General features: G+C 40.1%; 3 protein-coding genes across 9 annotated transcripts in view; 1 reads left to right on the plus strand and 2 right to left on the minus strand.

Annotated features, from left to right (window-relative positions):
• Nucleotides 1–1,624: 1,624 nt before the first annotated feature.
• Nucleotides 1,625–5,176, minus strand: nmnat1 (nicotinamide nucleotide adenylyltransferase 1). The gene is made up of 5 exons (XM_077543162.1): nt 5,103–5,176; nt 4,346–4,498; nt 4,057–4,240; nt 3,525–3,649; nt 1,625–3,342 (listed from the first exon to the last, which is right to left on the minus strand). Exons 2-5 carry the CDS (start codon nt 4,458–4,460, stop codon nt 2,942–2,944), a joined length of 825 nt encoding a protein of 274 aa, XP_077399288.1. The 5' UTR covers nt 4,461–4,498; nt 5,103–5,176; the 3' UTR covers nt 1,625–2,941.
• Nucleotides 5,177–5,216: 40 nt separating this feature from the next.
• Nucleotides 5,217–8,761, plus strand: lzic (leucine zipper and CTNNBIP1 domain containing). 4 transcript variants are annotated; one of them, XM_077543172.1, is made up of 7 exons: nt 5,217–5,390; nt 5,581–5,767; nt 6,072–6,207; nt 6,662–6,760; nt 6,851–6,946; nt 7,767–7,842; nt 7,920–8,761. In XM_077543172.1, the coding sequence occupies exons 2-7, from the start codon at nt 5,760–5,762 to the stop codon at nt 7,973–7,975; spliced, it is 471 nt and encodes a 156-aa protein (XP_077399298.1). In that variant the 5' UTR covers nt 5,217–5,390; nt 5,581–5,759; the 3' UTR covers nt 7,976–8,761. The 4 variants fall into 4 exon arrangements, with proteins under 4 accessions (XP_077399298.1, XP_077399289.1, XP_077399291.1 ...); XM_077543163.1 differs by having other exon boundaries at nt 5,581–5,704; XM_077543165.1 differs by lacking the exon at nt 5,217–5,390 and having other exon boundaries at nt 5,495–5,704.
• Nucleotides 8,762–9,729: 968 nt separating this feature from the next.
• clstn1 (calsyntenin 1) overlaps nt 9,730–27,703 on the minus strand; it is a 32,427-nt gene continuing 14,453 nt past the window's right edge. The window contains exons 3-19 of one of the 4 annotated variants that reach the window (XM_077543199.1): nt 25,693–25,722; nt 24,210–24,405; nt 23,826–24,034; nt 23,221–23,370; nt 22,823–23,008; nt 22,495–22,743; nt 20,756–20,877; nt 20,514–20,676; nt 20,221–20,271; nt 19,316–19,473; nt 19,053–19,201; nt 18,297–18,541; nt 15,741–15,911; nt 15,522–15,667; nt 15,305–15,440; nt 14,585–14,769; nt 9,730–12,711 (exon numbers count right to left, since the gene is read on the minus strand). In XM_077543199.1, coding sequence (XP_077399325.1) covers nt 12,517–12,711; nt 14,585–14,769; nt 15,305–15,440; nt 15,522–15,667; nt 15,741–15,911; nt 18,297–18,541; nt 19,053–19,201; nt 19,316–19,473; nt 20,221–20,271; nt 20,514–20,676; nt 20,756–20,877; nt 22,495–22,743; nt 22,823–23,008; nt 23,221–23,370; nt 23,826–24,034; nt 24,210–24,405; nt 25,693–25,722 — 2,741 coding nt within the window. In that variant the 3' untranslated portion in view covers nt 9,730–12,516. The remainder of the gene's footprint in view (nt 12,712–14,584; nt 14,770–15,304; nt 15,441–15,521; nt 15,668–15,740; nt 15,912–18,296; nt 18,542–19,052; nt 19,202–19,315; nt 19,474–20,220; nt 20,272–20,513; nt 20,677–20,755; nt 20,878–22,494; nt 22,744–22,822; nt 23,009–23,220; nt 23,371–23,825; nt 24,035–24,209; nt 24,406–25,692; nt 25,723–27,703) is intronic. The other 3 variants (XM_077543208.1, XM_077543217.1, XM_077543226.1) reach the window with 3 other exon arrangements.

The raw sequence follows: 27,703 nt of genomic DNA on the forward strand, positions 1-27,703 counted from the left end.
GCTTGTTAATATCTTTAGCTAAAACAGGCGGTTGGAGCGTACCCCAAAGTGTTGGAATTTTTTTCTTTATCATATTTTTAACTTGTAGATAATGTAAAAAATTTCCGTTTTTTATTTTGTATTTTTGGAGCAAGGATGTACGTATATGATATATATCTCGGCGAGCCTTCTAATGCACTTGAACCACAGGAGCGGGTTTGAAGCGACTTAAGCAAAGACTTGAACTCAAAAGAAATGTGTTTAGTAGCTGGCGGTATTGGAGTAGGTGTGCCCTTACGTCAGCTCGGTGTAGAATGGCGACGGTCTCAGGGGTGGCAAGTAAGACGGGTCTAATTATGTCGTTCTATTAGCCAAATGGTTTTGTGGCATTTTTTACAAGCACTCACAGACACATCTTTTCATAATGGTAATGAGGGGGAAAAAAACTTTTAAAACTACAACTAGACATAAGCCCTCATTACTTATTATCTGTCAGAAGATATGCAGTTGTTTTAACGAGTACTTGTTTCCTTTTCTATGGCACAGGTGAAAGAGACACACCTGTCTATCAAGGACAAAAAAAAAAAATCATATTGACTGTCAGCGGCATTAACTGGGGCATTCAGCTTTAGAGTATGAATAAACACCTGTGTGGGTTTTTCCTCTCTCCAGCTATGCAGGACGTAGGGTATGCACACAGTCAGTCATTCGCTGCCATTGACGGCTAGAAACGTCAAAAATTCATTTGAACTATTTCTATTAGTTTAACTTTTTTTTTTCCACTTTTGTTAACAAGAGTATGAAAACCTAGAATTTTTTTTATTGTACATTTAGAACAGATGTAAAATTTGTGATTAATCGTGAGTTAACTAGTGAAGTCATGCGATTAATTACAATTACAAATTTTAATCGCCTCTTGCCTTTAAGTTTTAATAACCTTTTTTAAAAAAATAAATTTATGACAGTAAATGAGTTAAAATGGTGGCTCATTTTAACCTCCATACAATTATTACTGTATTACAACAATGTACATTTAGAACAGATGTAAAATTTGTGATTAATCGTGAGTTAACTAGTGAAGTCATGCGATTAATTACAATTACAAATTGTAATCGCCTCTTGCCTTTAATTTTTAATAACCTTTTTAAAAAAAAATGTATTTATGGCAGTAAATGAGTTAAGATGGTGGCTCATTTTAACCTCCATACAATTATTATTGTATTACAACAATGGCACATCATTGGGTTGAGTTATTTTCCCTATTTTTCAGTGCAAGTGTAATCAGCAAAAAAAAAAATGGGGGTGAGCTGGTCGCCAGCCAACCGCAGCTGGTCACACATACACAAACGACCATTCATGCCAACACTCAAGCTTATGAACAATTTAGTCTTCCATGCAGCCAATAAGCATGTTTTTGGAAGGTGACAAGAAAAAAAAACACACACAAGCATGGGGAGAACAAACAGGCTACTCCACACTTGACTAGCTGGAGCCGAGATTCAAATTCTGAACCTCAGAAATGTCAGGCAGAAGAGCTAACCATGTCACCCCTGTTGCCTCCAACCAAACAACAATTTATAAAAATAAAAAATAAAAATAAAAAGAAGCATGAAGTTTTGATGTGCTTGCAATAGCAATAACACACTTTTGAGTGGAAAAACAAAGGCAGCATTTTTATTAATTTCAGTCAAGTCCATCAACAATGCAATGACTAGTTGAATGGTTAACTTGTTTTTATGAATTATTAATTAAAATGACTAAAAGTTTTACGATTATGACAGCTTGGACTCTGGAACAAATTATGTCAAATAAAATTGATATCAATGTGTAATTTTGTTTGGATAGACGACCACATCAAAAAGGTACTACTCTATTGTGGCTGTGTTCAAATTTGCAGGCTGCAGCCCCTCCAAAGGCCGAATTTGTCAGCCAAATGACGTTGCTTCTAGCGCGCCTCAAATTCACGCGGTGTTCAAATCTAGCCTTCAAATCTGGCCTCCGTTTCCATGGAGATGGGCCCTGAGTAGGGGTGTGAATTGCGTAGTGCCTGGCGATTCGATCCGTATCACGATTCATAGGTCACAATTCAATTTGATGCGATTAATCCCGATGCGAATCTATAAATCGATTTTTGAGATTTTATTTTTTTGTTCTCAAATTTATAAAATACTAATCAGTAAACTTGTACATGTACACTGTAAGATTTGTATGAAAATGTATTTATTTACCTGAAACAGGCTTATAAGCCACTGTATTTAACAAACAGGTTGCAGTCTGTTTCATGTTTGAAAAGCATTAAAATAAAATATTAAGGCTTAATGTTCCATTAATATAACATTCTTCCATGCTTAAAATGTGAACCCTAACCCTAAGTAAGACATTTTGTTAAATATTTCCATCAAAAAGTGATGTTTAAAAATCGATTCGGCTGCATATTGAATCGATTCGAAAATTGTGCACTGTAATATCGCGATATATTGCCCAATCGATTTTTTTAAACCCCCCCTGTCCCTGAGTGAAGGCTGCTTCTTTCCCCAGGTCCTAAACCCTTCCAAATACATATGCTTGATTCGTGTTATTCTAAAAAATAAAGTTTGTTAAAGAGCTTATCTTTTTTTTGTATTTATCTTCTTTGTTTTACCTCTATGCACTCTGATTGTATTTGTTTCCAAGTATTTTTTAATGATAAAAAAAGAACAAATAAATGCATGCACAGACAAGTCTGTGCTTGTGTGATGTATTGCGGTAGTGACGTCAAGAGACGAGCAGTATTTGGCTAACTACTGCCGCCTAGAGCATGCTCGCAAATGATCTTAAAAACGAACTCGCATAAGGAGGAGCCTCCGAAGGACCCAGCCTACAAACTTGAACACAGCTTACTTACTCTTCTGTGGAGTAGGCACTAGTCATAATTTCGATAAATACTGTCTGTTCAAAGCAAAAGTTAAAAAAAAGCAAAAGTTTAACTGGAGGGGTCACCTGCATATCTCTGCAGGGGTGCAAGAACCACACCGGCGTTGTTCTGCTCGCTCTCAGCGCTGTAGAGGCGGTTGTCATGTATGTAGCGAAGCACGTGGTCCGGCAGCAGGTACCTGACGCTCTGACCGCGACGCAGGGCCTGGCGCACGTGCGTCGCGGAGATGTCGTTGGCCACCCACTCGCGGACCACGTGGATGTTTTTGCGGTGCTTCCACAGCATGTCCGATCGGTGGATGAACTCGTGGGGGTCGCTGCCGCAACGCGTGATGCACACCAAGCCGAAGCGGCCCACTATCTCGGCGATGTCGTCCTCCTTCCACAAGTTGGGGATCCCGAAGGACTCGAGGACATCGGCGCCGCAGAGCAGCATCAGTTGAGTTGCTTCTGTAATTTCAGTAGACAGTTTAACTCCTTTCCATCACCTGCTCTCATCAGTCCATAAAACTTTGTTCCAATCTGGATAATAAAAGATAATGACCCAAATATCACAATAATGACCACTTAAGCATTCTGTTGATTTGGTATCAAATGGGACCAGTAACACTAGCACAGTCTATAGAACTTACCTCTTTTTTTGTGATATGATGAACTCTCAACACAATTCTCTTCAATGCGTCGCTTTTTCACATACTTGACCGTGTCTACATCATCACCATCTTTCTTGGCCGCTGTTAGTTCTGAGTAGTGATGCCTGAACAAAAAATAATTACAGTTGTTGAAGGTGTTAATTCTTGGAAAAATTGACTTATGATTTATTGAATACAAATAGTTGGGAAAGTATTTGTGTTTGGTGATATGTCAGCTTTTGCACAGATCCACATGCTAATTGACAATTCTAATTGGGTGGCTTGATGAGGAAGTACTGCCTCAGTAGGGAAAAATACAAAGGAAATATAGAATTATTATTAATAATTAATTATTAAGACCTTGCTTTTTTCTTTACATTCTGTCGCTGCATCCTCAGTCATCGTGGTAACAAAAGCTTTTTAACGATTAATTATCGTGCCCATTCTAAATGCTGATAACATGTTCGATCATATAAAGTAAACTTTGGACAGTGAGGGTTGTCAAAAAAGCCAAAGTTGTTAACTCACTAACCGAATCACTTTGGCTGTCTCCACCCACTCAGGCTGCGAGCTCTCCCACGCATCCACTGTGATCCACTCGGAGTTCTCTGTTGCCAGTCTGGCCATTTTCACACGATGGAAAGCCTCAATCAGACCCTTCTTCTTGTAGCCATCCCCAACCGCAGACACAATGCCTTTCACCACCTTGTAGCGACCTTTCAAAATGTAATTTGAGTACTTTCGGTCAGAATCATAGACCCCCCCCCCCCCAAAAAAAAATGAATACACACAAATTTTGAACAGACCAGAAGTTACTCAACCTGTGTCCTCCAGATAGTCTCGAGCCAGTTCAAACATCCTCAGGTGCATGTTGGTGATGGGGTTAAAGGATCCACACGCCAGAAGGACCACTCTTGTTCTCCTCTCGTCCTCCATGCCTCATTCTGAGGCAAGGTTCACCTTCACACTCCACACTGAAGGGAAAAATACAAAGTGATAGGTGCACAAAAAGATTATCCTCGTCCAAAAAATTCTAATAAATAAAGCTGTGATTTTGTCGTTGTTGTTTTAAACGTAGGGGAACAACTTTTTGATTTTGTTGTTTTATCTCCTAGTAAAAAAATTAAATGTTTTGTTTCTCGAAAATGTCCACATAACTTAAATTTACACGGTAACTCTATTTTTTCATTTATTATTACATCAATTATTGGAAATATGTAACTTCACGTAACACAACGTGATTTGGACTGCCTGCGTTAAATAGAACAACAAACCTTATATCGGAACCTGCCATCTTTTTTGTTTACATTTGTCTCAAACACTTTGAGGTCGAAACTGCGACAATTCGAGTGGGATAATTCCAACTTCCCACTTTCCTCGAATGCAGCATAGTAACGTTGCCGTGATTGTAAACACACCTAACGTTAGCATATTAGCTTCGTTCCTACCCTAAACAACAACGACTATAGAACTGCATCTCATGATAATTGGCAAATAAAAAAAATAAACCTAGAGCAAATAGATATGACTCGTATAAGAAGAATGTTGAGGAAAATAGTTAATAGGAACTGCTTTTACCAGAGAACTCCAGTGAAGTCAGGCGCTCGATCGGCCGACCAACTTCTGGGTATGACGTAATGGACAATCTTGCCATTCTGAGTGCTGATTGGCTGAGTCGACCAGGAAGAAGTCGCAAACCGTAACCGTATTTTTGAGCTACGTTCACAATCTCAAAACCCCCCACAACGAACCACACAAGAACAAACACTTCGGGGAATAGTTAGAACTGCGTAGAGAAGTCCATGTCGGAAAACGTATGAACTGTGTATGGATATTTATTTCCGACTGTTTACACATCAAGTCCTGGTGAGCTGTTATCCCATTTTTAGCATGCTATCTAACTGTTCAGCTAACTAACTTCAGAACACTCCTTAATTGGTTAAATCCTTGAATTCGATTTGTCGCGCTCTTTAACATGTACGCCATGGCAACTGTAGTCCCGGTTGCACGTTGACTTGACGTGTAATAAACACATCCTTATCCTGTGTTACAATAGATTCGGTGGGGAACTCGTAGAGAATGGCTTCCCGTGGCAAATCAGAAACTGGCAAACTGAGACAGAATATGGAGGAGCAACTTGACAGACTGATGCAGCAGCTGCAGGATCTGGAAGAATGCAGGTGGTGTATGGAGACAGAGTACACTAAACGTTTGATTTACTGGCGTATATAGAGCATGTGCAGGTTAGTACGTCTGCCTGATAGTTAAGATGTTCTGGGTTCGAATGTTTGATCCGGCCTTCCTGTGTGGAATTTGCATGTACTCCAGCTTCCTTCCACATGCCAAAATCATTCATGTTAGGTTTATTGAAGACTACAGTCCGTGAGTGTGAATGGTTGTTTGTCTATGTGTGCTCTGTGACTGCCTGGCAACCATTCCAAGGTGTACCCCGCTTAACAGCTTAGATGAATACAAGTGTTGTAGAAAATGGGTGGATGGATGCTTGAAGACAAAGACTCGTGCTTTGTGAAAATGTCTTTATTGCAGGGAGGAGCTCGATGAAGAAGAATATGAGGAGACAAAGAAGGAGACGTTGGAGCAGCTGAGTGAGTTCAACGACTCCCTGAAGAAGATCATGACAGGAGACATGACTCTTGTGGATGAACTCAGCGGCATGCAGTTGGTATGCACAGCGGACACACTCAACTACAACGTGTCTTGTGACTGAAACGACGTGTACCACTGATCAACCAGAATGCCTCTCACAAAAGCAGCGTACACGCATACTAGTTTTGATCATCTTCACCTATTTTTAAAACGTGAGCCGCCCCACACGATAAGGACAAAAACATCACTGTAATGTTTACCATGGCATGCTAGAGTTGACCAACATAGCACACGTCTGCTGTTGTACCAAAACTGATATATGAGAGGCAGCATGTTTTCCTTTGAAGGCCACACACAGAAAAATCAAAAGATGCAAGCGCCACTTTGACATTCTTCAACTTCTATTCATTAAAAACCACTCAAACGTTTCAGTCCCCCAGACTCGATTAATTGATTGTCAATTCCACACAAGTGACAAAATTTGTAATGATCTGTAGTATCTATCCGTCTGTTGCCTGTATTTTGTTCAGGCCATCCAGGCTGCCATCAGTCAAGCGTTCAAAACTCCAGAGGTGATCCGACTTTTTGCCAAAAAGCAGCCGGGGCAGCTCAGAACCAGACTGGCAGAGGTTTGAATGTCCTTTTTTTTTTTTTTTTTTTTTTTTTTTTAAATCTGTTGCCGGTTTCCATCAGACCACATGGGACATTCTTGCGCACAGATGGACCGTGACGTCATGGTGGGGAAGCTGTCTCGGAATGAGTACACACAGCAGAAGATGGAGGTGCTCACAGCACTGAGGAAGCTGGGAGAGAAGGTGACTAAAATGAGCTTTAGGGCAGCACTGGAAAAACAAATACTACTCAAATATTCTTCAGATTTTTCAGAAAAAATAACTTAATGTGAATAAAGTCAGCATTTTACAGTGAGAAATTAAGGATTTCAAAGTAGCAGTTGCCAATTAGGAAATAATTGCTTTTTTCTCTCTTTTAAAGTATTTGGTTTAAATATTTGTCTAATGGTGTATTTTTTTTCCAAATAACTATATATATATATATATATAAAACTATATATATATATATATATATATATATATATATATATATATATAACTATATATATCTATATCTATATATATATATAACTATATATATCTCTATATATATATATATATATAACTATATATATATATATATATATATATATACACACAGTTTTATATGTACACACACACAGGTTTGTTTTACTATCTTTGTGGGGCCATATCATTGACACAATGCATTTCCTAGCCCCTTCCCCCAACCATCAAAAATGATTGCCTACCCCCATTCCTTACCCTAACCTCAACCATAACCCAATTCAAACCTAAACTCTAAAGCCAAGTCTTGACCCTCAAAAAGAGGTCTAAACTTGTGGGGCCCAGCAAAATGGCTTCACATGGACGGGTGGGCCCCACAACTCTGTGAAATCCCGGAATGTTGGCCCCACTATGTAACAAAAACAAGACCACACACACACACACCAAATACTACAGTATGAGGCAAGTTTTTTGTCCTACCTAGCAACCGGGTCAACTTTGCCTCGTCACTGTAACTACTGCTGACCTCCAGTGGTAAAATGTCTTCATTTGTTGATAGCTCACAACAGAGGACGAAACTTTCCTGGCTGAAAATTCCACGGCTACTATAAGCCACTTTGAAAAAGTCACAACAGGTGAGTAAAATGACTCCTCTAATGCTAAAACTGAAATGAAACTACACTTGTTTATTTTTTCCATCCTTCTTTTTTAGGGTCTGAAGATAAAATATTGGCTTTAGCGAGTTCTGGTGTAAAAACCAAAGCGTAGCCTCCATTATTTCATTTAAAAATATATATTTTAACAGGTGTTTTGAGGGGGGAAAAAACTAACGATTGCACTTGTAAATAACAAATGCGCTTGTGGTTGTTTCGTAGATGCTTTTAAACAGTATTTTATAGGCCTTAGTGTATTAAATGTGTATGTTTTTCTCGGTACTACAATTTGAGTTGTAATGTGCAAAACAAAAAAAAGTTGCACCAGAAATGTTTTTTTTTTTTGTGCTGCATTTTTACTGCTTACTATTTGTTTTGTTATCTTAGACAAAAACATGAATGTATAAGATGTTTATTGCCAATGTGTGTGTTCCGTGATGTGTATCAAGTGGCCGTCTTATTGGAAGTATCATGTGATGTGTATGGTACATGGGAGTATTGGGGTCCTGGAAAAAGCACTCACCATTTTAAAACAGCAATATTACAACAAATCAGGTCAAATCAAACTTTTCTAATGTTCCATCTTCATTCTTAATCTTTTAAGTTCTTGTAAAAATGATGACTTTCTTATAAAGCACGACATTTATATTACTACTTAAGCTCATAGACTGTTGCCAAATTCCATCTTCTCGTATTGTGACAGTTGACTTGTTAAATTGTGACTATTGTGGTTGTATAACTTTATTTCAAGAATATTTTTTATAGAAGCCCTGATACTCTGTATTGTACAATTTTAATACATGGCTTGCATACAGTATGAAGAATCTTTAGGCATAAATGGACATCAACTTGGATTCTGATATTTCTGTTTTATCTAAAATTATTAAATTTCATTATTCTATCTGTTTTTTTGTGCCTTCATTTTTGCAGCTCTTTATTGCAACATCAATTAAACAATATATTCATAAAACAAAACATTATTTTCCCCTCCACCAATAATATAGAAGCAAGGCAGTAGGCCTACACTGTAGCAGCACGGATAACGTAAGCAGTAAAGAATCGATTTATTTATTTAACAGAAATTCGTAAACATTTCGGACCCAAAATTGTGTTTGGTTCAGGCACATTTTGTGTAAATGTTTCACCTCCACTAGTCTGTGTACACAGTTGCAGGCTGTACATTTGAGACCTGTGTCTTCATTGGGGACTTGATACCTTCCACCTTTTAATTCCACCACCTTCAAATTGAAATTATAGTAGAATAGAATCTATTCTACATTTTTTTGTATAATTTGTGCAGTTTTACAAAAAGAAAAAAACGTTTATGTAGCATATATCTGTACTTGAAGCAGTGCAGAAAAATGCTCTGAAATGAACGGAAAAGACTGCTAGAAAAAAATAACTACAATTTCAGAGAACAAATAGTGTTCCCTCGCTATAACGCGGTTCACTTCTCTGTCTCGGATTTTTTGTGTGTGCAATTTTGCATGCAGTTTTTGTTTTACAGTAATGTACTTATTTTATACAATTTATGGAGGTTTGAATATTGAGAATGTTTAAATGAGAGAAATGTGAGAAAATGTAAACGCCTCGATGAGTGTCGTGAGGGGTTTTAGAGCCTTAAAATATTCATTATAAATGCAAAACATAAAGCTAACTACTTCGCGGATTTAATTTAATGCGGGTATTTTTTGGAACTCAACCCCTGCGGAAAAGAAGGGAACATTTATAGAATTTAGGTTGTAAATGTAATACAGAGAAGGCCTTGCTATTTGATGGCTCGTGTAATTTAACTACATGCATATGAAAACCTTGCAAAAAGGAAATCAGGCAGCTGACAAAGGAATGAAAATTTTCAGACTGCGGAAATTCCATGTCATTCTCCTTTATTTTGTCCACGAGCAAGCATCAACTTGACTACAGTTCGCCTGTCTATTGGTAGTAGAAAAGTGAGAGCAGCTCCAACAAGCACAAAGGAACCTTCCACCACCAACTCTCAAAACATTTCCACATTTTGAGCAACTGTCAAAGAAAACAAAAACAAACCAAAAAGGGTATTGTGGATGTGTGAAAGAGAAGAAAAAGTGGATCACGTCTCCTGCACTCCAGTCTTCATGCGACGTTATTATCGTTCTTTTTTTTAATAATATAACCGACACATTCAATTAGGGCGTGTGATGTGTTGCTCGTTGTTGCTCATCACATATCTGATTTGTTGGTGTGCACATGCACACACACAAAAGTGATTCTTTCCTAAAAAGAAATAATAAAATGTAATAAAAATAAAAAGCGACAATACACACGCGCACACACATTGGATACTCACGTATGCTGCCAAAGCTTTGTCATTACATCCTGTACATCAGGTTAGAGGTGGATTTAGTACAATATCTATAGAAGATACACAATGGCTCTACATCAGCTACACATTAACATGGACACATCGACGGTGTGTAAAATCAAAACTAGCCCCGCTCTGCATATTTAGACGAACTCTATAACTTCGGTAAGAAACTGAGCAGTTTACAGTTACAAATTAACAACTTAAAATGCCATTAAAAACACAAGCAGGGCTTTGTTACATCTGCTCATTGCACTGACTAGCAAAAGGCACTCCCATCATCAGACCTGCAGGGGGCGCCACGGAGGAGACTTTGCACAAAAATAATTCAAAGCGTTATTTGCATGCAAATATGACAGTCTTCTAATTACAATTAGCCTCTTTATCTCAAAAAATCTTGCACCAGAGCTATAACAGACAATCCGGCATTTAACCCGCTTTGCCTTTCACACAAAACCCAGTGAAGCAAAATTTTGCGGCAAATGTGACATTCAGCAATCAGATACAAACTTTGAAGGCCGAAAGTTGTCACATCGACTTCATGCCCACCCATTCCAGAGATACCGACCCTCCTGATTTCCCAAAGGTGGGAATCAACACAACTCCCAACGTTTGATTATTCCAAAATAATTCACATCAACTCTTTTTGAATATTATTCTCATAATATTGGTACGTTTTCCTGTAAATGTAAACTTCAATAATGACAACTGTTATTCCATATTGCTTTGTTGTTGTTTTCTATGTTATTTGTGAATTAACGCCAAATGAAAATAAGTAACAAAACAGGATTGAGGCTTGTGACTTAATTTTCTGAAAATGAGTTCCTACAAGTACGTAATGTATAGTCGACAATAGTGACAGGCAGAACAATGACTGGCTCTTCCTATAGACGGCAAAAGGTCCATTTACCTTGTAACTTGTTGCCATTCATGCAACAGAATAGCCTCGTACTCAGCTAAACTGGGACAGATTTCCCATGGAGTTTATTTGTGAGTGCACTGAAACAGGGCATTTCATTTATTTCACTATTTGGTGACATTTTGATTGATTATGTGCCGCAATTTCCCCCCCCCCCCATTATTTTAAACACAGCATTATACGTCTGTAATGTCCAGGGATCGACCTCGGAGTGCCACCTGGGCCTTCCGGGAAATGGGGAGGGTTGGCATCACTCTCGTGTCTGCCAGTGCCGTTTATACAGAAGCGAATGAACAAGCAGTGCACAGTAAAAGGTGGCCAAATCTGCTCCTTTGCTCATGTGAGTGAAAGGTACATTTTGGAGAACGACGTATACAACGTTTACTAAATGTAAACAAGCTATGCAGTCTTATTGTCCAATATTCAGTCCAACAACACCCAATTGTTACTACTTGGAGATAAATGCTTTAATAATAGTTCACATTAAAACAGCTGCGCGCCGCGGACAATTTGCTTTACAGGTGAAGAGACTCGGAGCTGGCCTGCTCCTTTGTGAGTTACGCTGAGGATGGTTGCCTTTTAGGGCTGCTCGCGGCCCGCCTGCCTTAGCGACCGTTGTCCATCTGCACGCTTTACAACAGTGAGGTCAAGCGGGAATGAATGGGATGCGCGTGCAAGCAAAACGAAGCGAGTGTCCTCTGCGCACAGAGGAGAACACAAACGGCTAAAAATAGAAAACGTCCTCAGAACACCGGTCATGAAAGCTGACAATTTTTTGTACACATTTTCAGCGACATGCTACAACCTGCGTGACACAAATAGTTAGCATTTGTAGATATTGGACCCTGTGGCGGAGGCCTTCACAAGCACATTGACTAATTACATGGTTTCTTAATATTTACAACATCTTTAAAAAGCAACGGATATCCCTACACATATGACTTTTTCATGCACTAAAAAGGTTAAAAAGCAAAGCAAAGAAAAACAAGCCAACGCTGGTCTAGTTGCTAAAAGCGTTAATTCAAGTCACTGGCCTACGAGTGGGGGTTTTCAGCTGCAGAAACAAATCTAGAAAAAAATGATTCCAAAGCCTGGTGTGGAAGAATTTTTTTTGTTTGTTTTGTTTTTTTTTAAAGTGCACGGTTGGCTTCCTCACACTGGAAAATGAATTTTGGCCAAGATTTCCTGTGAATGCAAATAGAATAAATTAAGTAAAAGAAGCCGCTGATGACTACACAACACCGAGTACGGCCACTAAAATGACAAGAGGGAAACCTTGACCAGGATTTTTTTTTTTTGAAACTTCACGGATCCTTGTATTCATGTGGTGAGGATGAACATCAGAGTGAGTGCAAATTAGTGACGTGTGTGTGTTGTGTGCATTTGTGCGTGTGTTCTAGTAAGTGAGGGTGGAGTCGTCCCATTCCAGCTGCTGCTGTCTGCTGGCCCCCTGCTGGTCCTCCTGTTCGCCACCCTCGTCATCCTCGCTGCTCTCCGACTCGGCGCTGGTGATGTCGTCTTCCTCTTCCCCGTCCTCGCTCTCCTCCTCTTCTTCCTCGTCCTCCTCACTGCTGTGCTGGTCTTCGTACGTCTGCGTACATGAACAGACATCTGTGAAACCTTCTGAGGCTAATTTAGGTGCTTACATTCAAAGCCGATTTTATATTTTTGCAGGGTGATGGCAAACTGAAATATAACAGACTCGTAAAAATGTTTCTTCGGTTGGGAAAAACCTCCACCAAATCCAAAAAACAAATTTGAATCTGCACCAAATTGTATTCAGTAGTACCCACCTCTTTCTGAAATACCTCAAACTGCCACAAGATGGCGCAAAACCTGTCTAACATAAAATCGTTTTGGCATGTCTTGCTCCATTTTAGTGGTAAGAAATGACGGGATGATGGAGGAAGAGCTTCAGTAAATCAAGCCAAAACCTTGTCTAATACACAAGCAGTCATTAAAGTAGCGCTAAGTAACTTTTCAACCTTAATAAAATATTTTCATAACTTGACTTAAAACTAGTTGAATGGTACCTTTGCCATGGCCTAAGGGGGTCTGTATCATTTTTACTGCCACTAAGCATTTTTGAGGAGGATGGTAGGAACACTGCCACACAAAAAAACTACAAATGTGCTGACTGCTTTATAGCATACGTCAAAAGCTACTCCGGATGAAAGGACAGTCAAGGATCAACATTGGCCCGGATTGCACTCGCTGGAGTGAGCGAAAACACGACGCAATGTCCTCATAGGAAATGTGGTCTTCGTTCAGACATAACAATACCACTATTGTCCATATGGTGTCGCCATAATTAACGTAAACTGAAAGTTCCTTAGTGTTACTTTAAAGGTATAAATGCAAGTGAATGTTAGCTAAGCCTGCTCCACGTTTACTCCAATGATCAGCTTTCACATTGCCATCAGCCACCAAAAAAAAACAAAAGACAACAACAAAACACTGGTCGAAACTCCCTGCCCTCTTGGTTTGTTAAGTGAACCTTTAATACTAATTATATTGAAAATTGGCAAAACCTTATTTACTGTAGACAACTTTAGTGAGCTATTTACTTGATTAGGTTTCCATTTAACTTTAAGTCAAGTCAACATTTGACTTCACAATAACATGTTCTATGTAGTAGCCACTCGTCTAAACACATTTTTCGAATTATAATTGTGTTTATGGAATATGAATTAAGCATCAAAGTCCACCCACTTTTAGCCATCTCATTGGGCGGCCATTTTGCCACTTGGTGTCGACTGAAAATGACATCACATTTGCTCAGGGCTCAGGCAGCGACCAATCACGGCTCAGCTTGTGAACATCACATGGCCAAACTCAGAAAACAGGTGAGCCGTGATTGGTCAATAATCTCAGTCCTGAGCAACTGTGATGTCATTTTCAGTCAATAAGTGACAAAACGGTCGCCCCATTAATGGATACAAATGATTTTAATGGACTTTAATGTTTAATTCATATCCATATGACGATTGGGAGTTCCCTTCACTCCATGTATGTGTAAATTAAAATAAAAACCTGCGATCTTGAGGTTATTTTAACAAACATGCTTAATGGCATTTCAACAATGCTCAGAACTGGAGTTTTTTTTTTTTTTTTTTTACTTTGATAGCAATATTTTTCCCTTTTACTGCAAATGAATATCAGCTCCAAATATTGTCGGGCTACTTGACTACTAATTATCTGTAAACATATCAGTTTATCATAAAATTTTATAAAGATAGGTCAGGAAAGCATGCAAACTCCTCTTTGACTGGCTGTGTGTGCGTGTGAGTCTTTTATGCAAATCAGCAAGGTATCGTTCCATAAATAACCCCCCTCCCCATCCCCAGCAGCCTGTCAATCATGGCAGCTCAGTGAAAAAGTAGGCCACTGACAACACCATCAAGCAGAGAGCATTATCAGGTAGACAGCTGTCTTCCTACCAACCACCCCACCTTTTTTCTTACCTCCATGGGGTTGACGGTGATAGTGAGGGCCGAGTCGTCCCAGTCCATCTCGTTCTCCTTGCCGTTCTCCTGATCCCTCATGGTGCGCTGGTGTGCGGCCCGGATCCGGAACACGCCCACAATGATCATGAACACCAAGAAACTGACGCAGACGACGATGACGACGGTGGCTGCGCTGGGAACCACTGCAGACACAAACGCATACAATGATGCCTGTTTTAAACCCACTCCAGGTAAGACGCAGCCCAGGTTAGCCCATATTAGCATTATCGAGGCCCTCTCGTGCATTGGCAGGCTTAGCTAGCCCGACAGCCTGGAAGATTATTGGAAGCGGGAAATAAATGGCGGTGCACAGATGTCACAGGCTGCACTCAAGTGTAATCCCTAAACGTATGCCATTAAAAAAAAATAAAAATAAAAATGGGAGGTGGGGGCAAACGAACACTGACTCCTGAATGTCCTACTTGTAGTTAACAGACTGTAATCTAACTCCAAGATGGAGCACCAGAAGCCACATGCTTCACACTAAACACTAAAAAAGAGGCTTTTAATTTCCTTTCCTTTCTTAGATTATACTCTAAATACAACTGAATTCCAGATGAGTCGATCATTTGAATAAAATGGACGCTTTGCCACTAGGGGTCAGTGAATATCTTTGCTACCATGTCGTGAGAAGATTTAGTGAGGTTTTCACAAGTGAGGCTGGCCACGTCGCAGTACCTGACGCCTGGTGAGCGTTGACAAGGTTGTGACCAGACAAGTCCACGGAGGCCTGATGCACAGGGTTGATGAAGTTGGGCTGCACCATGGCACTGTTGACATGCTCCATGGCGCTGGCTGTGTGGATTACATTCACCTGGAGAGGATACACACAAACAACACAGGTAAACTCTTTGAAGGCATCATAGTTACAAGACAAAACCAAGTTCAGTCCTACCTCGACCTTGAAGTCATTGCTGATGTAGCGCCCGTTGAGCTCCGAGCACACCAGTTTGAATTTCCTGTCAAAGAGCGCCTCCGTGTGCCAGTTCTTGTAACGGATGAGATGCAGGACTTGCTCGTAGTTGGCCATGGTGTTGACGCCTGGGGCACAGTGAGGTGCATGTCTTAAAAATGCAAACGGCAGCTAGCTGAAGAGAAGCGCTACTGTCCATACCTGTGATGACGAGGCCAAGGTGCGAGGCGCTCATCTCAAGGCCGCGTTGCTGCAGCTGCTCCATGTCCACCTCCAGGCCCTCGTGCTCCGCGTCCAGTTCATCTCCCACCACGGTCACTTCGCATGTGTCCAGGTTGTGCATGATTTCCTCGGACACAACTGTCTCTTGGACTAAATGGACAACATTGAGGATTTTTACTTTAGTTTAAGACATAAAAGTCAAATAGTTCTCAGTTTGTCCAAAACACAAGATGAGTCTTATTGTTGAAGCAGGGATGTGATTTGACCAAAGTGAAATTATCTGAAAATTTAGCCGGGGGTCTGGGGGCCGCTGGCACCCAGCTAGGTCCAGGGCAGTGCCCAGTGGGGAGGGGGGGGGGGGGGGAAGCATGAACAAATAATTATATCGTGACCAAATGAAAAGTAACTCATATTAGAGCATACCACAAATGTCTTTGTTATAGCAGAAGATGTTATCTGTCGGAGTCATGTGCATACACAATGAACTACTAAAATAAATAAATAAAATAAAATAAAATTAAAAAAAATAAATAAATAAATAAAATATTTTTTTTGGGGGGGATAAAAAAAGCGGAATTCCGCAAATTAGCGGAAAAATCACATCCCTGTTGAAGGTAAAAATAAAACATACATTTATTTTACCACATGGATTACTAGAAACGCTTAAAAAACTATTAACTCATTCAAACCCAAAAACGTATAAGCATGTTTTTTAATACTTTGTCCTTCACTCCCATAAACATATCTACACGTTTTTGTTGTTGTTTTATGCACAAGCATACAGAATGCTTCAATGCCGCTTCTGACATAAAGAGGTGGCTTAAAGCAATGGTAGTTGCTGGTGGCATTAGAGTATAAGAGATCAGCCAGGGGGCCATGTTGCAACAAGCTCTTTTTGTCAATGTTTTCACCAGTAATGTGAATATTGATGAAATTTACCTATATTGTAATGCTTATTACTGCAAAATGGAAACTGACACAAATGTACTTTTTTTCCCAATGAAAGAAGAAACTCAAATTTTTCTTTTGGTAGGTTCCATGTTTTTATAGCAATACAACAATATTCTGTGGGCCTTGCAAAATCAGCCAAAATCCAGTAGAATAGCCAGGAGCGAAGGGGGTTTGCTTCAGTGAAAATGGCTGGGAGTGAATGAGTTAATTACCAACACATGGATTCCCAGATTGTATCCTACTGTTAATCTAAGATGTTCTTTCAATAGCAAAATGGATTCAGAGGACCTATCCTTAAACTTAAACTTTATAGAAAAGTTCAGAGGGTCATGCTGAGCTTCCCGTCAAACAACAGAAAAGACAGACAGCACTGTTAAAGGTGATTTGACTTTTCGTAGCAAACGTCATGGTGTGCATTGCACGGTGGTCAGAAGCACCCTTTGTAACATCAAGGCATCTTTCTGGAGAATATTTGGACTTTGAACAATAATTCCTCCAAGTACTTCCAGGTCATCTGACTCAGTTAGCAAAGGAATGGGAACTTCCTTAAAAAAAAAACAGAATCCAGAGATGCTCAAAGGAAGTAGCTAGTGAATGACTTGATATATTACAATATCTTGTACTTGCGACCCAAATTGAGAAAATGTAGCCATGTTTTAGACAAAGCTAACTTACCCCTTTTCTGAATACCAAACACTGCGAGCACAACAAACAATCAACCCAATCAACCAATCTAGCTCCCAAGAGATTTCTGCTAGTAACAGCCCAAATTTCAGAAACACCTTCTCACATATGAGAAAGTGTCCACAAATATATAAAGTGTGCAATGTGTATAATATTCCAGTAGATTGGACAGGATTTGTCATTGCTGAGATTAAAACCAAAAGCTCATACTAGTTATGGCAACATGTCAGCTGCCTTTCATACAGAAAAGCATCATCTCATGTTTTAGAACAGTTGCAGCTTATGTTTCATCATGCTTCAATCAGTGTATGTCATTTTTCAAAACTGCAGGTATCCGTGTCACACTAGTTCAAGTGTGTAAATTTCAAATGTAAAAATAAATGATATGTTAATGTAAATAAAACATTATTATTTAATTCATGAACTGTTGCAGCATATACCCATATTTATAGTTTAAAATCTTTTAAATTTGTTTGTATGCTACAATTACGTGAAGTCATGGATGCTTGTGCAATACTTGATTAGCAGCACATGAAACTTTCCAGTTTCTGTTTCACCCACTGTGCAAATATATTGTCTCCTGATCTCAGCTTGTGTACAGTACAAAGCTAACAGATGGTGAGCTTCCATTGGCCCCTCCCATTAAGGAATAAACAATTTAGCTGTCACTCACTCTGTACAATCCCTTTGGCTACACGGCATAATCCATCCACCACGCTGTGATTGAACCCGTCTATTAGCAGTGTATTTGCCCCCATTATCACAGTCTTGTACTGCTTCAGGTATCACATGACTCAATGCGCATGATGCCATTTAGGAGAGAAATAAAACCCAACACCAAAAAGGGGAGTGCGGGACTATAAAAAGCTAATGTTGAATTCCAGTGTGCATTTCTCCCACCTGTGGGGTCATCGTCCGCTCCCTCTGTGGCTTCGGGCTCCGTGTCAGCCTCCACCTCACGGGTGATGGTGCTAACAATGCGCAGCTCGGGGAAAAGTGTCACGCCTTCTTGGCTCTCAAATTCGGCAGCACTGCGGGCAAAGTGGTCGATGCCACTCAAGCTGATCTTGGGCTCCTCAGGCTGCAGCACCATCACGTAACCTTCGGCATCCGGCATGGTCACGCAGGACTCCTCGTTGAAGCATCTGGAGGGATACAGTAAGTGCTTTTTAGTATCCCTGTGAGTGAATTTCAGTTAGAGGCAAGACAAAATCATTAATACCTATTGACAACAAGGGTTTATACTTTGTTTTGGTTTGTATATTTCTATAGTAAGGATAACAAGGGATTATACTTTATGTTTTGGTTTGTACATTTCTATAGTGAGGGCAAATTATTTTTGATCTGCAAAAAAATGAACAATACATAACAGAAATTTGGCTGAGATCATTTAGAATGATGGTAAATACAAAAAGTTACTGAATTTTTCATTGAGTGTGTGCATATATGAAAGCCTGTTTAATACAACACTAAATTAGCAGTGCCGTTGTTTTCTAACCACAAAACAATTTGTCAATTCTCTTTGTTGTGGTTACACTTGTCCTCGGTTTCACCTCAACAATCCTCCCCCCTCTAACTTAAAACCAGAAAATCACTTCTGTAACAATGACAGCGAAGAATCTAACAATGGCTCCAGTGTTTGTAGCTGCTGCTCACTTGACAGTGGTGGAGATGCGAAGGTGTCTGATGCCGGGTGTTGGGAACTGCCGGGAGTTCAAGTAGGAGATGTGCTGCATGACCTTGTCAAAAGCGTCAATATCGTCTCCCTCGACAGTCAGAGAGGACTGGTTGGGGTTAAACTCCACCTGGAAGAGTAAACAAGATGGTATTTGAGCTACTACAGACATGTCAAGACAGATGCACAAGATTAGTTCAAATGAGCCAAGTTAGGATTGTGTGGTTTGTTCTGCTCTGCTCACCTTGACCGTGGAAGCGACCTCCTCAGGCAGCTGCACATCCAGGCCCTCCTTACAAGTGTACAAGCAGTCAATCACCTTCTTGTTCTCCAACTTGCCTGAACGAATCATCAGCCCTGCAAGGTTTCCATGGAAAAACTGGGCCATGCGTGCATTTCCGCCTGTGTATGTCATCACAGTGATGACAAGGATAAAACAAAGAAACACAGACAGTGAGGAATTAAGAGTCATTTTTCACTTTTTCAGCCAGAATATTGGTACATGCAAGGTCAAGGCACAAATGCAGTCTGAAGTTCATGCAAGTTAGTTTGCGTGCCCAAATGAGGCTCGCTCAGACAACAAAATAATGGGTGATTTTGTACATACTGTATACACATGCAATGTCCCGTTAGCCGTACTGCTGGTTTACTGCAGTACAGAACGAACAAACGTAAAGATGAAATGATCAAAACATTTAACGATGCATCCTGGGAGACTGAGATTTTCCAGACAGGTGTGTGTATCAATCCTTATGAGATGAAGTAGACCATTGCATCAATCTACTGCCTCTACGTAAACATGTATCACTGTTATCTGACCCGGATTAACATCCATTTCCGCTGTCAAGGTCATGCTATGAAAGACGAGGCTGCACTGAACAGTGCGTTTTGTGCTTATCCCATGTTGACCCCAGTTAATCTTTTGTATAAGGTTTAGTGTATGAGGATGATGTAAAAATCATACAGACAGCAATAAGTCGTGGCCTTGTCCACATGGCAACATGCTTGAAAAAAAAAGGTGAAAATAAATGTCTCAGCAACTAGAATGTTTAGTAAGCATTCTAGTCGAAGTGGCATGAGGATGCAGTAAGCGTGGTGGGACATGGTGGACACATTGAAGTATCTGAGAAGGGAAAAATTTTGGGCAACCTGAGGAGGACTCAGAGACTGTCTCAGTGTCATTGTCATGTCCCGAATGTTCTGTAGAGGACAGGAAAAAGAGACGGGAGAGACAGGGAGGAAGGTTGAGGATCTGCTAGAGGGATTCGCTCTACACTGGAGGTTACGCTGCATCACAAGAGAATCTTTGAGGGTATTAATAGATTGCAAACATTAGATGAGTCAATATGAATAACAGATTCCACAGAGTAATCTCAACATTTGCATTGCAAGCAATCTGATGTTCGTTCGTGTTATTGCATGGCAAAATTTACACTTCCTACCTTGCCAACAAGCACCGATGGTGAGCTGAGTCTCAATCCTAGAGGCATGCAGTGGGTAGTCCTCTGTGACCAGGAAAGGTTCAAAGGTCGCCCCATCCACAAACAGCGACACCGTGGGGAACTCCACATTCATCACATAGTGATGCCACTCTTTGTCACACACCTGCAGAGAACACAGTGCGTATAAAAACAGTTTTGGGAAAAAATAAGCAGCTTGAGTTAATCTGGCAGCAGTAGCCCACCTGGTCAAGTTTCCAGTGGAACTCGGCTGGTTTGTAGTTCTCCGCCTCTGACGGATCTTGACGGAGGAGAAGGATCAGCCTGCAGTTGTGGACGTAGAGCGAATAGTGGTGCCTGTTCATGTCTGCAGGGGGGATATGAGTAGACATTACAAGATGAATTTAAAACTAGAACCATCAAACAATGACATTTTGAATCAGATTAATCACATTTTCGAATTTTGATTAATCGCATAATTAACTCATAATTCACTGCCATTGACGGCTATAGATGTCAAAAATTCATTTGAACTATTTATATTAGTTTAACATTTTTTCCCCACTTTTGTTAACAAGAGTATGAAAACCTAGAATTTTTTTTAATTGTACATTTAGAACAGATTTGAAAATTTTTAATTAATCGTGAGTTAACTATTGAAGTCATGCGATTAATTACAATTTAAAAAATTCATCGCCTGACACCCCAAATTTTTTGATAATCTTTTCTCTTTTTTTCCAAAAAAAAAAAAGATTGTTAAAAAAAATGTCTAGGTTTTCATACTCTTGTTAACAAAAGTGGGGAAAAATGTTAAACTAATATAAATAGTTAAAATGATTTATTTATTTATTTTTACATTTATAGACGTCAATAGCAATGAATGAGTTAAAAAGGTAATTTTATCCCCCAAAAATTGCCCGCCAAATTTAGAGAGCACCTTAATATTTTCGACATTTAATGTTCAAAAAATGTTGTCCACGGCACACACTCATCCTCCTTTTCTAATCAGGTAATTACTTGCATAATTTAAAATGGGAAAAAAATGACCCCAATAGTTTGACATGAACAAATATTCTGAATGTCATACATAAACATTCATTAAATGCTTTACTTTAATGCATGTGGCTATGTTTAATGCTGAAACACAACCTGTGCTATCTTTAACGTAACCATCCGCTGTCAGCTAAAGGATCATCAGCGGTCAAATTAATAGCGTGATTAATCTGCTTAAAACATGATTAAAGCGATAATTTTTTGTGATTAATTAATTAGTTAATGCTTTAACTTTGACAGCACTATTTAAAACATGTATGGAATAAATCTCAACACTTTATCATTATAAATTCAACATTTGACAGAAACTGATACATACTGCAGCAAAATAAGATATGCTCATTTAAAGGCATCAATGGTCATTAATAAACTGTATATTTACATTAGTAAATATGCAATTTAACATAAGTGGTAACAGCTCATTAAAATTATGACCCCTTATGATGGTGGATGGGTCATAACGGTGGCATGATCACAGGCAGTACAGATTCTTTCTGTCCACTGCAAAATGGCACTGATGTAATCCTTGTTACATAAGATGGAGAAAGGAGGTTGATGAACCATCAACACATTTCTGAGACTTTACAGTCAATAAGATCCAGCGTGAGCTTCAAATTAACAACTAGAGACTAAAATGGAAAAGTGAGCAAGAATTGGCAGGTGTGAGGAAAAAAAGATAAAAGGCAGCCAGCTGAGTGCAAAATCATAGATTAGAGAGCCTGGAAGGATACCATTTTCTGAGACCATAATGGAGGAAACGATGAAAACACATACTGACTCCCATCAAATGGTGTCTAGGCTAGTTAATTTACTCAACTGTAAAGACGACCTCATGACTATTGGGGAAGGGATTTTATTTGTGCAAACATTCAGGATTATAAAATTAAGCAGAGCTGTTTTGAAATGCCATCAAACCTTTATGCGGAGTTACCTGTCTTGTCAGAGTTGCAGAGGATGGTCTCCTTCTCGTGGGCCCCGGGGCCATGTCTCATCCACACAGATATGGTGAAGGGCTCCTTCAGGCTGGTGCTCACCAAGCTGTCCGGTACCTTGATGGCCTGGGTGCCATTGAACTCAAACACCTGGTCGCTGTCGTGCCCATTATCGGTGGGAAGTCCTACAGTCCAGTTGGCAGAGCTGCTGGGTGCTGGCAGCAGCTCCGTTGAACCGGAGCTGGCCCCTAATTTATTATTTTTTCTCAATTAGTCACCAGAATCATTTTCAATGGACTCCCACTACTCCTAAATTAAGTTCCTTACCACACAACTTGTGCAGGGACTTCTCAGAGTAGGTGTCGCGGTCACAGCCCTTTCCAATATGGTTGGTTTCCAGTTCAATTGTGGCTCTGATGGACGTAATTGGCTCGTCACAGGTCTCCAGGTGCATGCTGGGGAAAAGAGCCAGGCTGCCTGTGCCAGGTTCATATTCAATCCTCTTATTGAAGCCTGAGGGCAAGAAATCAGGGGAGTATGACAAAAGTGTCCTTCAACGCAGCGATAATAAGGCGTGGAAGTTGATACTAGCTTGGCAATACAAATTATGTAAATGAAACAATTCCTTTCAAGGCCTACATAGATTAAGCCTTCTGGCAATAGCTGTAGACATGAGGCTCTTCTTATTCAGGTACACAGTAGCAAGGAGATGAGCGTGTTGCTACCTTGCCAGCTGGGTTTGCAAGTTGGCTTGACACTGATTTTTATGAGAACGTCCTCAGAGGCGCGGTTCTTTCCACAGTCATAAGCGGTCACAGTCAGCTTGTACATGTGCTCTCTGCCGTAGTTGAGTTTCTCCGTGTTCTTGATGAAGCCTGATTGAAAGAAGAAATATTGCTTGGCTGTCAGTTACTGTTTGTTTAATGCCAAAGCTGCAGTGAGATAAAATGACTCAAACTACTGAGTCATTTCTGGAACTTTGTATGCTGATAAGCAGTAGTTACAGCACCATAAATAGAAAACACACATGGAAGGATAATGTAACGTTTCACTTCATCGGCGAGTTGTAATAGTTCATAGACAGCTAAAAATAGAATAAAAAAACAAAACACTGAATGACATTGGCAAAACTATGGTCCAACTTGAATAGTAGACCAGTTTGGATGACATTTCCTTGCCTTTGTCTCACAAAGAAAAAACAAGATGTGTGCATTCTAAATGACCCGTCCAGCGGGCCCAATTGATTGCAAAAATCAATGTGCCGAGCGCGATGCAAATTATGGCTCTTAATCTCACAGGGGCTGTGAAGTTCAATGACCGGAGTCCTTACCATCTTTGTCAATGGTGAAGGGCACATCTGGGGTAACAATTTCATAGTTGCAGATTTGACTGAACTGGAAAGAGCAGTCTGCGTCCACCGCCTCAACCTTCAAGATGCTGTCATATTTCTTTCCCTCGATGACGGTGGCTTTGTAGGACTTCTCTTTGAACACGGGCGAATACTCGTTGAGGTCGTTCACCTGTATGTGGACAGTGGCCCTGACAGAGACAAACTCAAGTTAATATCCTTCAGCTGCAAAACTTTGCAAGATCCAGATGACAATTCAAATTATGACAATGCAAAGAGGTAAATGAAAGGAAAGCAGAAATGTCCAGTCTTCATGATATAATTGACGGACCAACTCAGGACTAGATGCAAACTACTCAAACTGACTTGTGTGATTTCTTCATGTTGGCACCATCAGGTCCTTCTCCACAGTCATATGCTTGGATGGTGAAGGTGTGCTCCTTCTGCAGCTCGCAGTCTAACTTGTCCTTTGCCCGGATGATTCCCTCGCCACTGGACTTGTCCAGGACCACAGCTTCGAAGGGGACATTCTGCCCGTGGATTCTGAAGCCGCAAATCTCACCTGATCAAAAAAACAAAACAAAGGAGATTGCTTTAAAACGTAGTGAAATGTCTTCAGTTTAAAAAATAATTATTCACAGCAAAATTAAGAAATTAAGGCAAAAAAATGATCAGCCACAGATTTTAGGAGCCAGGAAATTGACGTTTTGGGTGGGACGTGTCTGTGGAGGAAGCCCAAAAGCACTTTTATAGTTGGGTGAGCATTTTGGGAGGGGAGTTGGGAGGGGGTGAGGGACATTCAATAATATACAGAAGAAGGCATGTCTTTTCCAAGCCATTTAAAAACTGTCAGCATTCAGTCATGCAGGCAGAAACCAAAAAGATGTGGACAAGCATTTCACAGAAGTATAATCGTAGACAAGAAACCCAAACCCCAAAATAAGAACATTAGAGAGCAGTGTACTGTAAGTGGTGACCAATTTCTCTCTGTAATGAATAACGTTTACAAGGTATTTGTGAGGAAAATGTGCAGAACAAAAGTAAAAAAAAGAAAAAGAAAAGAGTGGCGGGGATCTTCACAGTATTAAAACTCGTATAACTTAATGGAAAAATAAGTGTCACCACACTGCTGTCTTTTTAAACATGAAATCAAAGCCTTGTTTGCAAAGCTATTGTGTGCAATTGATTCACAATTAAATGCACAGCAAAGACATTTAAATGTAAAGTATTGGATAAGAACTGGGGTTAGAAATATCAACTTGCTTGACATCCATATCAAATGACAACTGCAGCCATGCCAATGGGATATATTAGTGGTGGAGGATAAAAAGAAAATCCACTAGGGCGAAGATGCATTAACAGCAAAGAGTTTGCATTGGTTAACAATCTCAGCAGCTTTCATTTGAAGAGTTTAGAATTAGAAAAAAAATGTCACCATAAGATAGTTCACATTGAGGCATTACTAAAACTGTGCCTCAACTAATATCCACAATCATAGATTTAAAAAAATAATAATAATCAATTGAGTGAAGAACTGCTTTGAAGCAGCCTTCTGTTTCCTGGTGATAGCTGAAAAACTGTTAGGGTCTGCAAACTGCGATGGATGCCTCATGCACAGATATTTCTAATTTATTAAGCCCCACATCATACTGTTCACATCCAGCTAGCAAAACTCTTAATTATTCTACAAGTACAGTGAAGGGGGAATAAAAACAAAAAAGTTGACAAAAACCAAATGGGTAGATACGGAGCATGACGGGCATTTCTGTGTGAATGTGCAGATGCCATTTTGTGTTAGTGGGTTAATAGTAACGATAAGCACAAAGCAGAAGAAAGAGCCTATGATCACCTTCTTCAGTGAGGGTCACCTCAAAACTCTCTACAGGGAGGGGAGAGAAGATAAACCGGGGGTCAGTTAAAGAAGAGTTAGAAGCGAAAGAGACAACAAAAGACAGGAGGGAACTTACTGCATGTTGATTCATTTCATGTTTTAAAGCTCAGATAGCTCAGACAAGGAAATAATCAAATTATTTTAAAATAGTCAGGTGACAGAGTGACAGAACATCTTGACATACAGTGTTACCTCAAATACAGTCTCACGAATTGGCAGCAATTACTGTTGCTATGACATCTGGCAGGACCCATGTGTAAACGTGAGAAAAGTCAGAGAGGAATTGAACAGAAAGGTTTTCATGTGGATTACCCATCCATCCATTTTCTTAACCGCTTATTCCTCACAAGTTACGAGGGTCGCGAGGATGCTGGAGCCTATCCCAGCTGGCTTCGGGCAGTAGGCGGGGTGAACCGGTTGCCAGCCAATCCAGGGCACACACAGACGACCACTCACACTCACAATCACACCTAGGGGCAATTTAGAGTGTTCAATTAACCTGTCATGCATGTCTTTGGAAAGTGGGAGGAAACCGGAGTACCAGGAGAAAACCCACGCAGGCACGGGGTGAACATGCAAACTCCATCCAGGAAGGCCAAAGTGCTAACCAGTCATCTCCCGTGCCACCATGTGGATTATTTTTTATTAATACAGTAATTTAATGAATGAATGTATCTTCATAGTACAACAACAGAAAGATAATAAGAGTTCAAAACGCCCAAAGTGTCAATCTTGACTATAAAAATGCTATAAAGGACAGTTAATGGTTTTATGCTACATTAGGGCCTCTGCTGGCCTTGTCATCTCTGTTTTGCTTGAATACAACAATCCGGAGTGGGTGTCACATTAGCTGCTGGCCAGGTGCAGTCATGCAGTCAGAGTTGTGGGCCTCAGTGTTCACCGCGGCTCTAATGAGCAGCACACAAAGACTTTATGAATTCCTCAGTACCACAGGCTGGATCAGCAATCACAAAAGACTGCTAACTCTCGTGTATACAAAATGTAACCCTGAACAGAACATTCACCTGCTAAATGTGCTGCAGGAACAGTTTTTCTCATTTCAATTGGCATCCTACAAAACAAAACATAATCAAGCAAAAAATATTTCCTCTTGCTGTTGTTAGATAGTCACCCTTGAACACAAAACTCATGTTCCAGCCTGCACAAAAGCCTGGGTTTAAACTATCCGTGCTCCATTAGCCTCAAATCAAGTAGTTATACAGATATGGATGGACACACTGAAAGACAGACTCGTTTTAGGGCGAGCGCTGAGTAATAAGTGAGATGAGATATTTAACTTTCTGATTTGAGAGCCAGTGATTGGGCTTCACTGGCCTTTACAGTCAACTGTATTTTTTGGCACAGATGGACTGACTAGAAGGCGGCTGGCACGACACAGTCGGTCATCCCTGCTGCCACGTGAAGCCAGGCTGCCAGCTTTGTCCACAGGGAGATACTTCACATGGACATGCCGTTTACGTACATGACTGGCAAGAGTGCAGGCATCAAATTCTATTCAGTTTATTGATGTGAAATTGATATACAATTGATATACGTATAATATATGAAGTATAAAGTCAACACACAAAATGTTTCGGGAGTGTAAGAGCCCCCTCCAAGTGCAATATAAAATATTTCAGATCTTTTCCATGTTTTCTATTTTAGGTAACTTTGGAACTGTTTGTAATTTTGTTTAAGGGTCAAGTTTCAACAGCAGACGCAAAGCATGATGCTGCCACTCACACTCACGTTGAAGAACACTTTGGTCATACTCCCCTGAGGCGTGTCAGAAACGTTACAGGACAAAAGATACATTTCAAACCCAAACTATAAATGTCAGTGTGGGCCAGATGATCAACCAGCACGTCTTCAAAGAGGAGGCAAGATTTGTGGCAGGACTGCTGTTTCACCATGACAACACGCCTGCTCACAATGCACCGAGCATTTTCTCTGTGAAGTTTCTGATATA

The sequence above is a fragment of the Vanacampus margaritifer genome, chromosome 1, assembly GCF_051991255.1.
Source record: "Vanacampus margaritifer isolate UIUO_Vmar chromosome 1, RoL_Vmar_1.0, whole genome shotgun sequence".
NCBI classification, from domain to species: Eukaryota; Metazoa; Chordata; class Actinopteri; order Syngnathiformes; family Syngnathidae; genus Vanacampus; species Vanacampus margaritifer.

What these genes read in the sequence shown, in the direction of transcription:
- lzic (XM_077543163.1), top strand. Translation starts at nt 5,604, where the DNA reads ATGGCTTCCCGTGGCAAATCAGAAACTGGCAAACTGAGACAGAATATG. An exon ending in AACTCAGCGGCATGCAGTTG is followed by an intron (nt 6,208 to 6,661) that starts GTATGCACAGCG and finishes TATTTTGTTCAG; the next exon opens with GCCATCCAGGCTGCCATCAG. An exon ending in TCAGAACCAGACTGGCAGAG is followed by an intron (nt 6,761 to 6,850) that starts GTTTGAATGTCC and finishes TCTTGCGCACAG; the next exon opens with ATGGACCGTGACGTCATGGT.
- nmnat1 (XM_077543162.1), bottom strand. Translation starts at nt 4,460, where the DNA reads ATGGAGGACGAGAGGAGAACAAGAGTGGTCCTTCTGGCGTGTGGATCC. An exon ending in GAGACAGCCAAAGTGATTCG is followed by an intron (nt 3,650 to 4,056) that starts GTTAGTGAGTTA and finishes TTTTTTGTTCAG; the next exon opens with GCATCACTACTCAGAACTAA. An exon ending in ATCATATCACAAAAAAAGAG is followed by an intron (nt 3,343 to 3,524) that starts GTAAGTTCTATA and finishes CTGAAATTACAG; the next exon opens with AAGCAACTCAACTGATGCTG.